Genomic DNA, 13917 nt, shown 5'->3' on the forward strand with positions numbered 1-13917 from the left:
CTAGGGTCTGTGCTGCCTTGCCAGAGAGATGGAGAATGCATGTGTGTAAAATACACCGTGGGGTAAATCCTGTGAAGTTTTCCCTTGCTCATCTTTAGGAGGGCAGGAGGCAGAGACCTGCCAGCTAAAGGCGGTGCTGTTGTTGAAATAGTACCGAGACTGAAGCTGAGCTTTGTAGCGGGGGATCATGGAGCACTCTTCAGGCATTAATTTATTTTCCCATTAGCAAGGTAGGAGGCCACCAGTAATACTCATCTTACTTGGGACTGGCCATGGGTGGAAACCATGCAATCAAGACAAGTCTGTGATAAGGGCTGGAGTACCTGACTCTCCACCATGCTTGTAGAACATTTACCCCTGCTCGGAAATAGGCCACATGCTTCACTGACTACAGCAATAGGCAGATCTCTCTGATTTGACACACTCTGAGACTTAGCAGATCTCTGCTACCCACAGGAGCTGAAGTGCCTGCTCAAACAGTAGCTCACCTAGTTTGTTGGTTTGTGTCTGAAAATACCCCAAGCAAACGGTGCTTCAGCACTTTAGGATGAGAGACAGATGGGGAACACGGTGCAGTGTGGTACGTGGCTGAGGTCACGGTGGGACAGAAACAATTTCAGACTTTGTGAGGCTGGGTTGCAAGCTTGATTTTCCAAGCTTTAATGTTCTTTTGAAGCCAAAGGTGGTGATTTCTGTTTGGATCCACTTTGCAAGTCACGGACAAAGATTTAGGCTTAGTGATGCGTGATTACACACCGTATAATACTCCCTGAAAAGACAGGAGTAGCTTACAGGGAATGAACAGAGGAGCGGGTGCTGTGAAATCAAAGCTTAAACGTGCTCCAGATAGAAGTGCTGTGAATGGAGCAGTGAAGTATGGAGCTTAATGCCCAAGCTGCTATGAAGTTACAGGGCATCCTTAACTGCTGGGCCCAGGCTCTGCTGACAAGCAGGGAGGAACTAAGAAAATCTAACACACGTCCAGGAAAATGCCATTTTTAAATGTACGTTAAAATTTCTGAACCTACTTCCTTCAGGGTTCAGTTGTTTCCTCCAGCAAGCAGTGTCTGAAGGTCCCTCAGCTTTCTGCGCTGTCGAACTCGTGGGAGTGAAGCAGCTGCTTATGCACGTTCCTTGTGGAAACAGGGGCATATTGCTGAAACACCACTGAGTTAACTTACAAGAAACACACATGGAAGAGGTCACCCAAAGCCAGAGTTAGCGATGACTAAATGAGTGGGATACGTAGGAGTGTGGCACAGCTCTCCTTTCTGCTGCTCTAGGCTGAAACATCAGCGCTCCGAGAGGGAGGTATCTTTCAGGAAGCAGCAGCCTAAAATGCGATGTGGCCTTGCACTCACAAGCCTCCACCTCTTTTCATGCCCTTCTGAGAGCCGACAACAGAGTGCCTGGCTCTGTCTATGGGACCAGGATTTAGCCCATCTTCCTTAGCCTGCTGGCAAGAAGCCTCTGTGAGACTTGATCAGTTTTTGTCGGCTTCGTAAAGCTCTAGCTGGCTAATCGCTCTCCAGGTTTGGTTTGTTTTGATGTTTGTGGTATTTTCTTGGAAAGCCAGCCTTGTTCCTGTCAGGATTATCGTTGACATTAGACAGTATAAACAGAAGGCTACCAGGAACCAGACTGTATGCCGGCAGTGCTTGCTTCCTGTGGCCTTTGGTACTCCGATGCAATGTGCTGGTTTTATTTACATATTAATTTATCCCCTTACTTGGGTAGCAGATATTTCAAGCCATCCCTTACATTAGTAGTTAGGATGTGTTAGGTGTGTATTTTTACTGAGAAGTAGCTCTGAGGTGTTCTTTAGATGAGGACACGCAAAATAGATGTGCGAGTGTTGTTTAGCTCCTGCATGCACTTGATGCAGCGGGTGGTTTGTTTTGTTTGCTGTGCAGGGGGTCCTGTTGATAAGTACTTTGGAAGTGTCAGAGTAACAACTTCTGGTTGTTTGGTTCAAATTCACATATTAAAATTCACTTCTCTTAGGCAGGGAGTCAGATTTCCCTATTGCACCATTTAATGGGAGATCCTAGCTCATAGAGTCATGGGGTTCTGCACAGACATTGCAGTATGTAAGTGCATGATTAATAGATGAGTGGCTGGTGATATGTTCCACTGCTAAAGAGGACATTTTCAGTGGCAAAATAGGGAAAACTACAGTGGACATAGGTGTGGAAGAGCTGTGCAGTCTCTCACTCACTTGGCCAGTAAAGTGTGAAGGCTTTTCTGCTATCCTTCAGACAGGAGCATATTCAAGAGCTGGACTGGCTAGTGTCTTTGCTTTGTGTTCTTAAATTATATGTTGCTAATTAATCTGGGCATTAGGTGGAAACATTTAAGATAAGAAGAGATAACTGCATTCCGTTGTTTACAATTGGAATAAGTGTCTATTGCCATGACAAACTTCTAAGAGTCTTCTGAGTGCTCTATTTATCACTGCTTTAAGTATCTATATGATGGTGATTTACGCTTAAGGGTTTGTTGCACACTTACAACTATCTTTGCATGACAGGTCACAGTAATGAAAGGCAGTAGTAGGAATAAGGATCATTCGACAGAAGGAGAAGGAACTGGGAAGCGACCAAAAAGAAAGTGTCTTCAGTGGCATCCCCTGCTTGCCAAGAAACTCCTTGACTTCTCTGAAGAGGAGGAGGAAGAAGAAGAGGAGGAAGATATTGATAAGGTAGACTTCATTGGATGCTTTGACTGTAGAAAGTTAATGGTGGGTCAGATTTTCCCTAGCTGTGTTTTTTTTTTTTGTTTGTTTGCTTCTTGCTGTTCTCTTTTGTGAACAAACGCCGCTAATTCAAAGAAGGGAAGCTGAGCCCGTCAGGCTATAAAGGTAATTAGCAAATAACACAAAGTGAGTTGTCAACTGTGTGTTTAAAATCTTGGACAAAATCCCCTCTGGTTTTTAGAGCTAGACTATCTTAGCATGTGAAGTTCAACTTATGCCCCGGCATATTGAGAGCGGAGATGGAATAATCTCTCTTGCTTGATGCTTGGTGTTTTGGAATTGTTCAATGATGCTGTCCTTACCCTTTTTTTTGTAAGGACCCCACAGTGTGGCACCTCCCAAATGTACAGTTAGACTCTTCTGCTGTAAGAAGAGGTGGGAATGGGAAGTGATAGGTTTTGGAGATGTGATGTTTCCATCATGGGGATAATGTTCATATCTGCACCTCCTTCCTGCTGAGGCAGGAAAGGAAAGGCGAGTGCTGAGGAGGCTGCCTTGAGCTACATACTGTTAAGGAAGAGTCACCTTGGCAAGGACAAGGAGCAGCAAGGAAGCGCCTGATACTGTGACAGTGCTTTCCGTTGATCTTACAGGTTGTGTGCCAAAATGTGGCGTAAAACAGCCATGTTGTGTTTAAGTAGGAAATGGTTTTCTGTCTCGTACATTTATAAGCTTTGTATGGTCAGAACTAGTCTTCTGTAGTTTGTGCCTTCCATGAGCGATAGGCTGGTCTGTGAGTGGAGAGGGCATCGTTGGGCAGCAGATTCTGTCAGGACTTGCACCCTGGCCTCCCACTGGTCAGCTCTGAGGTGATCACGCTGAAGCACAGTTCACAGGCTCAGTGATGAGTGTTAGGAGATGGGGGAGCAGCTCTGCTTCCTGTGAACTTTGTAGTTGCAAACACTAGCAATTGAGGCCCAAGCTTGCCTCATCCCACCAAGATGATTTCTAGCTTGTTGGAAGAGGACAGGGAGGATCTTCTCTTCGCAGCTCCTTTAGGACTGTTACTAGGGGGTGGTCCTCAGCTTAGAAATTGTCTCCACTTGCAAGTCAGAGTTTAAGTTTTGCAGAGCATGAGCAAGCCTCGGATCTTCAGGTGAGGAGGTTTGTAAAGCTCTGGGTCTTCTGGGCAGGACAGACAGCCTTTGGAGGTAGCTGTGCGTAGCCATGAGCATCTCCTTTGTTGACACCCGGCATACACAGACTCCGTCTCCATGAGCAGCATGGAAAGCTGAGTCTACACACCTTCCCTTTTGGTTCTGTTAGGTGCCGCTTCTTGGTGCTGATGGTTTAGAGCAGGATGCTGATGAAACTGAAGATGATGAGTCCTCTGAGCAGCGAGCTCGCCGACCAATGAATGCATTTCTCTTGTTCTGCAAACGCCATCGCTCCCTCGTGCGAAAGGAACACCCTCGCCTTGATAACCGTGGCGCAACTAAGATTTTGGCAGACTGGTGGGCTGTTCTAGATCCAAAAGAGAAGCAGAAATACACTGACATGGCCAAGGAGGTATGTACTGTCTGGTGGTGTCAAGGCAGATCACTACACATTTGCCTATTTCCTGTTTCTCCATGTATTAAATATTTTCTGTGGGGTCTTTCTCTTTGAGTTCTGCAGCTTCCCCAGTGGGGTCGCAATGCCCAGAGCTGCTGCTCTTCTTGCTTTGATTCACTTGGCCCTTTGGACCAGGATGAAAAGAAACTGGTCTGTATCCACAAACCAACCTGCCTCTAGTAGTCATCTGAACAAATATGTGCACTTTGTGATATCACCTGATTAATTCCTGCGGTACCAGTATTAGTGTGGCCATTGAGAACACTAATTCATACAGTTGCGTGTCACTGATGCTAGTGATTCTTCAGCTGTGCATTCACCATCAATAACACAGGCTGCTGGTAGTTATAATGCAGGTGGACCAAACCAAAAGCACAGAGAACAAATGCAGTCCCTTTTTACCTTTGATGCTAAAGAATTTTAACTTTACTAGTGTTTCATGACATACTCTCCCTCTGTATTGCTACAGATTTCTGATTGCCTCACTGAAGGTTGCTCCGAGTTCGACACCCAAATCGGAGAGCAATACACAGCCAGAGTCCCTTAACTGGGAGCAAGGAAAAGAGATCTATGCCCATATTTCACAAAACTTTGTCACTTTATTATTTCAATGAGACTTCTTAGGAAATAGTTTATGCGATAAGCTGGCCCCAAGAAGATGGCAGATATTGATAGTGGATAGTGAAAGACAAAGGAAGTTACTTAGGCCAATAACATCACCCTAGAGTAGATCACTGTAAGTACCTATGTGATTGAGAAGGCGGGTAGCTAGTGAATTAAATCGTAGAAAAAAACAATGGGGAGCATGTGAGAAGGAAGAACATCGTTCTCATTCATCAAGGACTGCTGGTGTACTGTAAGTACAGGTAGCTGTGAAACCATTGGGGAAACTGTTACCTGTACCTGTCCTGTCACCCGGCATTGTCCGCTGCTGTTAGTGCTTGTCTGTAAGAGCAGCTGTTCAGTAGTTGTGTGAGCATGAAAAGGCCCATGGGGAAAATGAAGCGTTCTGCAGGGCAGGTCCTTTTGAAGCAGGGCATATAGTACCTCTGTAGTCCCTTGCCTGCAATGGTGTTGAAATGCTTGAGTCTCCGCTTCATCCACCCCTTCCCGATTTGTTCTGCGTTCCCACTTACAAGTTAGCCACGCTTCTTGAAATGTGTGGGAAAAGGGCAATTAGGAAACCCAGTACTGATACAGAGGAAGAAAAGATGAAACGAAGAAATCATTTTAGGAGGAAAAAACCCAACCTGATGTGACTATTTCTTAGCCTTTTGTAAGGCTGAAGAAAGCTCATTCATTAAGAAGGGAAATAATTGCAGAACTTCTGTATGAAGTGACAGATTAATCGTATTGTTGTAGAAATCATTGTTCCTGTAGTGATTTATTTATTTTTCTTGGCATGAAGAGCAAATTGCATATTCAGTGTCAAAGAGAAACAATAAATCTAAGTAGTTTATATCATTACAACTAGTTCCAAGAATGTGTAGAAGAGAGATAGCATGTAATTTTTATTCTTCGAATGGTTGTATGTTACAACAATTGTTAGCAGCTATGAAGTGCCATTTAAATGTATTTGGGCCTCCTTCACCAGCAGACCTGATCCCTGTGTGTGGATTGCTTGTTTGTTTTAGTGCTCACTTTTACAGTGAGGTCCACTGCTGAGACTGTCAAAAATACGTTAATGTCAACTCTAGTCGGAACCATTTATTGGTATTTTTCTTCTTGCTAAGGAGAGGCCATTTAAAAGTCAAAGAGGTAAATGCCTTTGAAAGACATAAAATTCCCATTGTATTACTAATATTCTATTTGTGTACCTATAGGTATAAGCTCATTTGGGTTTAAAATACAGTGGATGAGCTTCCATTATTTAAATGTAGCTTTTCAGTGCTCTTTGGCTTGCGGTTTCCACCACACAGCTTCCAACTACTGCCCTGGCAGGGCACACGTCGCCCAGAGGACCCACCCAGTGTCATATCTGCTGTTCCCCCAACGTGTCTTGTGTGCCCTGAGCATATGAATCACTTCCAGACATCAACCAGACCTGGTAGAAGTGGTCCCTACTGCAGTGACTACAGCCCAGGTTGTTTCAGTCTCAAGAGTGCTTTTATTACTTGAAGCCAGAGTTTACAAAGTCAGTTAGCTGAGATGAAGCAAGCAGCTCCTGGTTTCTCACCTGCTTTGTACCTGCAGTGAACTGAGACTACCTCAGCAGCGGGCAGATCAAGGTGTTGGTGGGGTCACATGTATCTAGCTCTATGCAGGAACTGGGATCTTGGCAGGTAGTGAGGCACCGGAACATTTCGCCAACTGGACTTTGGGAAGTTTTCTATTGAGTTGGACAATTCCCACAGAGAGGATAATTGGGTCTAAGGCTCATTTATGCACTCTTGGAAAATCCCATTATGTACTTCTCTGTACCTTGGGGTGCCTTCATTTCCTAGAAGAACTGTTCCTGTGCTCCCTCTATTTTCAGCCTTGTGGTTTATGGTTTCTTGTAGCAACACCTGCCCCAAAGATCTCATACTGTGCCCGCAGAGCTCAGTGTCAGCTTCTGCTGGTGTTCTCTTTAGGAGCAGGCTTCGTATTTGAATCCTACAGACTTTCTAGATAAAATTAACTTTGAAAATGTTGTTGTAGAGGATTTCAGCCCAGTACCTGATAAAGACTCGCAAGTGGAACCACAAGTGTTTCTGCTGTTTGTTAGCATTTTCCCTTCACTGAGGGGAAAATGAATTCTGGCCACTCAAATATGCTCCAGCATTTTTAGTTACTGTAATAATAGGGGTAGTGTTCTTCTGTTAACTCTTACCGGGCTTACTGGGAATACTTGACTGCTTGGGAAAATATCCTGTGAGATTATTATTGTCCAAACCCTGTTTCCCTTGCTAGAAAACACTTCACTCTTAAATACGTTTTTGCATCGGTCAGATCCAGACAGTCGGGATTGTTTCTCGTAGGGAGCAGCCAGTTAAATCCAGGCTGCAGCCATTCAGTAGCAGAGCTGAACGCTTCTCCTGGCAAGTGCTCAGCCAGCGGTTTCACAGGTACAGCCACCCTGGCTGGGAGGTTTCTGTTCTTGCTCTGCCCCTGCTTTGGCAGCTGCCCTGGGGAAGGAGGGGACAAATGTTCTGGCTTCCCAGCTGGAGTCTGGCAAATTCACTGGGTGACAGATTGACCATAACATGTAATGTGAACCCTGCGTTCCTCAGGAGTGAAAAATGGAGTGTAATATCTTCTGGGTTTGTTTTTTGTGTTTTGGTGGGGTTTTGTGTTGGGTTTTTTTAGATCTGTGGGGTTCATGTGGCACAAATAGCCAGCTGGTGGGATTTAAGTATACATTTAAAGTTAAAGCATGTGTCAAGTGCTACCGTGAGGTATAGCTACAATCAATCCACTTGTGATCTCCTGGTCCCACCACGATGGAGAAAGCAAATATAATTTATTTGGTGTTGCCAAGCTCTGCCAGGCTGTCCCTACCACTCCCCTGTGGAAACCAAGGTGGTTTCTTTGTGTTCTGGTTAAGGACCTAACTGGGCTTTTTTCAAGCAACTTCAGGCGTGTCCTTAGACTGTCTGTGTGAAGTGGCTGTGCTGCGCAGCGGGTCACGTGGAGGAACAGACCCAGCTCCGCTATTGCCTGTGGCGTTTTCTCGTTACTGTGTAGCTCATTGAAGTTATCTTCCCATGACCTGGCAAGCAGAATCTATCATTTCATTTTAGGCCTTGGTCGAATAGTCACAAAAATCAATACTGGAAATCTTTCTGAGATTTGGGTCAGGCCCCTGCATGCGTTTTATGAACTACTTCTTGGCCGTTTAACTTCTTACGCGTTCGTTTATCGCGAGTGTTAAAGCTGTGAAAGGAGCCCATGAGTTGTCCTCCCTCACTTTGCTCCCTCCCCTTCGGAGAGCACAGTTAATGTTCACTTCTTGGCTTTGCAGAGGAAAAAATCCATTAAAACGCCACCTCCCTTGAATTGCTCTTGTTGGAACTGATTAAAAGCTTACTGCTGCCTTGCCTCGCAAATGGCACGCGTTCTGGTTCTCGTTTGATGGGCAGCCTGTCAGCTTGTCAAATTACTCCACAGAATAATTCAATTACTCAAAGTAGCAGCGCTGATACGAAGAGCTTGTGTACCTCACTGCCAGCGAGTCTGTGCTTTTCACCCTGCGGGCTGGAGACGCGATTCGGGAGTGGGCAGTGGCTTTAATGATGGATGGTAAAGCCGCTTCCCGCTGCATTTGCTTTCTACCTCTTCCCTTGCCCCCTCCTCCTTGCTGTTTTTGCATTATACTGAGCTCCCAAAACATACTAATGGAAAGGGAAAAGGATTGAGGGGAGAGGTGTCGCATTCCTTAGTTTGCAGATTGAATGCCTAACACCCTATTCAGAAAAATGCCGTGTGTATGTGGGTCAGCGATCCCTGCAGATTTTTATTATTTATAGCCATTTCTATAAATACAGGACTTCACAGGGTGGGTTCACACGGTGCTGGGCTTCTGGTAAACTGAATTGTTTGTATCCTTGCTACAGTCTGGAGGTAGCAAGTGCCAGCTGGTAGGTTAAAATGGAAATGAAAGCAAGTGATACACATGCAGTGGTTGGTGATCCTCCCACAAGGCTTGCTGGTCACTGATCTGAGAAAAAAACTGCAGAGACTCAATCACAGGACAAGGTTTTTGGTGCCATTTCCATATTTGCTACCCAAGGGAATTTTTTTTGCCCTCTTTGTGTTTCTGTACCGCTGTGTGCATAAAACATAAGTGCTTCTCTGTGCCCTGACTGGGCCTGATAGCAGCTGGGTGGGTGGGAACGTGTTACCACAGAAGGAACTCCCAGCAGCTGCCCTGCCATGTACTTCAGGATAAAACTGCTCTTTTGGTCATTTGCTGTCACCATGGTCTACATAGTGCACGAGGAGGTCTTGGTTCCTTCTCCCTGCAGTCAGCACTGGTTCTTACTGGGTAGGGTCCCACAGCAGCCAGTGCTGTGTGCCCCTATCAGTTGTTAGGCAAACATCTGCAGCTGGAATGTGTGGCATGTTCCTCCGCTTTGCCCATTCTCCACTTGGCATAGCGACACATTTAAAATACTGAACTGTGCCCCTTTCATTGCTGTGAACATTCAGCAAAATCTGGGTTTGATCTCACCAGCAAGATACTTGGAAAACATCACTGTGCATTTTGTCCTTCCCCCTACCTCCCAAACTGTAGGATTCAGACCTTTCCCCCCACCTACCACCCGCCGTGTATAGTCTAGCTTGGTTTGTTTTGCTGCCTCATACCAAAAATACAGCAAACAACTGAGATGTGCTGCATGCTCAAGGCCAAAGAAAGTTTTAAATGTTCCCAGTTTATTTTATTCAGCCATGTAGCATGGCATGTTTTGGAAGGAACGCTGGGGTGATGTATGAGAAGTTTCTGAACAGGGGATGATACTGGTGGTGTTGCTTTCGGTGCCTGATTTGTGAAAGCGTACACTCAGATGTTCTAAAAATAACTTAGGGAAAAAACAAGTGCAAGGTAAGAAGCATCGTGCTGCATTTATTGCTAAATGTATATTTAATTTCATTCAGACTAGAAAGTAAACAAAGATTGTGCCTGCAGAAGAATTCAAATAGCTGTCTCTGTTTCCTAGAGAGAGCATAGAAGAAGCACTGGGGAACAGTTTGTATGGTCAGAACTTCAGCCTGCTCTGGGTGGTAAACCCTCAGGGAGGAAAGAGAAATCCTCCTTTTTTGCATACAGCTCTACTTATCTTAATATTTCTTCTTAATAGACTGTGTTGGCGGTCAACTACTAAGCATGTGATTAAACTGTTAAAAAAAATCAAGATACTTAAGGATTATTTACTTTATTAAATCCTCTTATATGCAGTGCACTCTATTGCCCAATGGATGATATAATGTCATGACTGGTAATTTTCCTTTTCTTTTCTAGTATAAAGATGCATTTATGAAGGCAAACCCAGGATACAAGTGGTGCCCTGCAACAAACAAACCTGTGAAAACACAGGCATCTGTTACAAGCAGGAAGAAGATATGGGCCTTCCCATCAGACTCTGCAAAGGATCTACCGAGCCCAAGGAAAGCCCCAAAAAGCGAAGAGACGCCACAGCTGAACTTTGGGATGGCAGGTGGGGTTTCTGTCTGTGTTACTCAGACGTGGCATCCTCCTGTTGTGTGAGGATCTGGCCTTGAAATCCAAGTGCGATGACAGTGTCCTTCACTGCACGTGGTACCGCAGTGCAAAGAACGTGCATGTCCCAAATTCAGTTGCCAAGACCCTGGTTAAACCTCTTCGTACCAACTTCCTAAACTTCCCTTAGCCTGTGTTTGCTTTCAAGAGTTGTGTCCAGATATGTTGCATCATAACCCACACCCATTTGGGGTCCAGGTGTGATTGATTTTTAGTTCTATCTTATGTGCTATTAGAGACTTTATTTTCTAGTCAAAAAGGAAAAAGCCAATTGTGTACATTTTTCTCTCTTTGATAGTGTTGTACTATGTTTAGTAGTTTGCCGTTTACAAAAACTATTCATGGGTGTCTGTGAAGTGTTCTTGTGGTTGAATGTACTGCTGGAGTTAACTTCTTGGATTTAAATTGAGAGGAATTGAATTTCACTTAAATTTCACTTTTATGCCCATTCTAACTTTTTGAATATTTAGGAAAAAAAGAGAAAAATAAAATCCTCGAGTAAGTGTAGATAGAGTGCCTGAACTGGTGAAAGGCAGATAATCTCTCTCTGATACCCACAAATAGGAGAACTGTTGCAATAATGACATTGAAATACAGAGACATTAATGTTAACTTCTGGCAGCTTAAGAACCAAACAGTCGAGGTAGAAAATAATCTTCCCCCAACACCCTTTCTTTCTTTTTCTGCTTTAAAGATTCCCACTTTATAAATACCAACGTATTTGAAACTTTGTCGTATCCTGTCCAACTTATGACATGAGCTGGAGAGTGGAAAATGGTTCTATGCAACAAGTGTAAAAGAACAAAAAGACACATAGACCTTTTTGCCCATACAGTGTTGGGAAAATTCTGGCTGTGAAGGAACAGTGAAGTGTGATCAAAATGAAGTTTTTCATACCACATGGTTATGATATATGTGAGACCAGTTCTAAAAATCCCAATTCTCTTCATCCCATTCTGCTATTGCTCTCAGTTACTTCTGTGCTCCTCGAAGGTTTTTCTGACTTAACACAAAAGAACAGGTAATAAGCATTGGTCTACGTGTTCGCCATGTGCCACCACATCTGCTGGGCTGTCCAGATGTAGAGTTTCTTAGTACAGAGAGATCCTGAATCGACACCTGTCAGGGCAGAGGACACAGGACTTCAGAATTGATTAGAAATTAATCTGAGCCTTTGTTTTATCTATAGAGCCATTCATTTGTAAAGAAGGCCCTTTTGTGCTACATGTGATTTAATTTTTTATGATTTTTTTTTTTACTGCAGACTGAGTCAATGAGCATCGTAATTCACAGGGGTCTCGCTCCCGTCCTTGTGCCCATGAAGGCTGGCTATTTCTTGAGTATAACAATAGCTCATAAAATAACTGACAGAGTTGTTAGCAGCATCCAAATCATTACAAGTCTGCCATGCCGAATAGATTACTGTGTTGTCAACTATATATCAGTTTGGGCTAAATATGTTTTCTTCTGTTCTTCTCTCCTTGACTTCATGTGACATTCATGGTTCAATTCAACTCTTGACTCTTCTATCCAGCACAGCCCCTTTGAAAAACCAGGCTGTATACTAACTGATGAACCAACTACTGAACCACCTCAGAAACACTTTTACTTTTGAAATGCCACTGACTGTCTTGCATCTTCAAGGCAAATAGCTTCCTTAGGGCAGGGATTATATGATGCCAGAATCATTCCAGGAAATCTGTTTTACTTGGTGGTGGTTGTTAATCCTGTCTTGATTGCTTTTTCCATAACACATTTATTTCATTTTGGAAAATGCAATATAGAGTAAGATCTTCCTTTCTCTTGCCATTCCCACAATAACTATCCCACATCTAAGCCTCTTGAGTTGACCTGGTACTAGGTCAAGAACCTGAGGTGTGTGGCACCAGCATTGGGCTTCTGACCTGCGGACCTGCTAGTGGTGTCCTGGCTCATCCTGCCTGGAAGATGTAATTGAGCATGAGTTTCTCATGACATGGCTCACCTGTGATCTGCCCTAGGACACAGGGCAGAGACAACAGCTGTTCACAGGTAAACATGACCCTTGCAGCATCTGCACTCACAGCCACAGATCTAAACAAGCAAAAGTTTTGCTATACAAGAGTGCAGGATTCCCAGAACCTTCATGTTTCCGCATCAGAAGAAAGCCATCAGGAGTCAAAAAGCTTTTCAGTGGAGCAAAGTGTGGAAAAAAGATGCTTCCTGGAGTAGGCAGTGTACTGATAGAGATGCAATTCTTGATGTTTGGAAAGAAACTTAATTATGCACCCAGGTGAAAGTTAGTTGAAGCTGGTACCTGCTGGCCTTCTTTCTCTTCAGTTCTCCCTCATTTCTATCTTTCCTCTGAAAAATTGTGACAGTGAGCAAGCCAGCCTGCTGAGTTTCTAACCAGACCAATACTAACAGAGTATGTTGTTCCCAAATAGAGAGGTGGTATTAAGTTTCATCAATATTAAAAACCATTGAGAAAATCACGAATCACCTCCCATTCTGCAAGTCAAATGTAGATGCTGTTTTCTCACTGCTGTTGGTTTCACTGTAAATGGCTTTAAAATAGCACTTAATTCTTAATCTTTCGTACCAGTAAGTTCTCAGTGCCATAAGAGAAGCGTTGTGCTGAGAAGGCAGTATAAACATACGTCAGTGTTTGCATATGTACTTTTTGTCTTCCTTTAGATGAAGTTATTTTGTAATTTGAAACCTTAGTGGAAGGAATTTTTGTTTTAGCATGATCAGACATCTAAGTGCCAGCTGCAGTGTAAGTATTCAAGTTGTTTGAGCACCAGATTACTTTCACTTTCCACTTAGCTGCCATTTTTTTTCCTTCCTCTTAATTTTTATATTTAAATAAACAGCTTAAGTATTTGCTTACTTGGAGAAGAAACAGTTCAGTCCTTGTCCTGTTATGATAAGCTACTTGTATGAAAGGCAGAAAGCTAAGACCACTGAGAATACATTTAGAAGGGGGGGAATTTTAGAGCCATAACTTGGATGTTCTCCAGTTGGTCAAAACTGAGGAGCGGGGGCAAGACTGAAATGAAGCACAGCTCATCTGAGATGGTTGCTCTCTTGGTCATTCATATACAAGGAAGATGAACTCCATCTGGAGTAACTGGAGAGGAGAGCTGCAAGGAATCCTGAGACTGTGGGAGATGGACATGTTTGATGACATCAGGAGGTCTTGATGAGTAGGGTGACTCCTGTACATGCAGAAGAGGGAAATACCATCTAGTGAGAACAGGTACTTAATTCTAAAGACGTGAACACCACAAAAAGTTTGTCCCACCTGGTTGTGAATAAGCTGAAAACTGGAAGAAAGTTCTCAATGCTTAGCAGATCTGGGTTCTGCAACAGCCTTCCAATGGGAATAAAGTAGCAAGCTACCAGCCAAGCCTTTACTTGTTTAATG

At 43.8% G+C, this 13917-nt stretch overlaps 1 protein-coding gene across 8 annotated transcripts in view; it reads left to right on the plus strand.

Annotated features, from left to right (window-relative positions):
- Nucleotides 1-2536: 2536 nt before the first annotated feature.
- Nucleotides 2537-13917, plus strand: part of BBX (BBX high mobility group box domain containing) — a gene marked incomplete at its 5' end in the record, with an annotated part of 54976 nt that continues 43595 nt past the window's right edge. For 7 of the 8 annotated variants that reach the window (XM_084262878.1, XM_084262877.1, XM_084262881.1 and 4 more), the window contains 3 exons: nt 2540-2701; nt 4022-4264; nt 10251-10446. In XM_084262878.1, coding sequence (XP_084119004.1) covers nt 2540-2701; nt 4022-4264; nt 10251-10446 — 601 coding nt within the window. Of the gene's footprint in view, nt 2702-4021; nt 4265-10250; nt 10447-13917 lie in introns of all 8 variants that reach the window. The other variant, XM_084262883.1, reaches the window with a different exon arrangement.

This window comes from Gallinula chloropus, assembly GCF_964237585.1.
Source record: "Gallinula chloropus genome assembly, chromosome: 1".
Taxonomy (NCBI): domain Eukaryota; kingdom Metazoa; phylum Chordata; class Aves; order Gruiformes; family Rallidae; genus Gallinula; species Gallinula chloropus.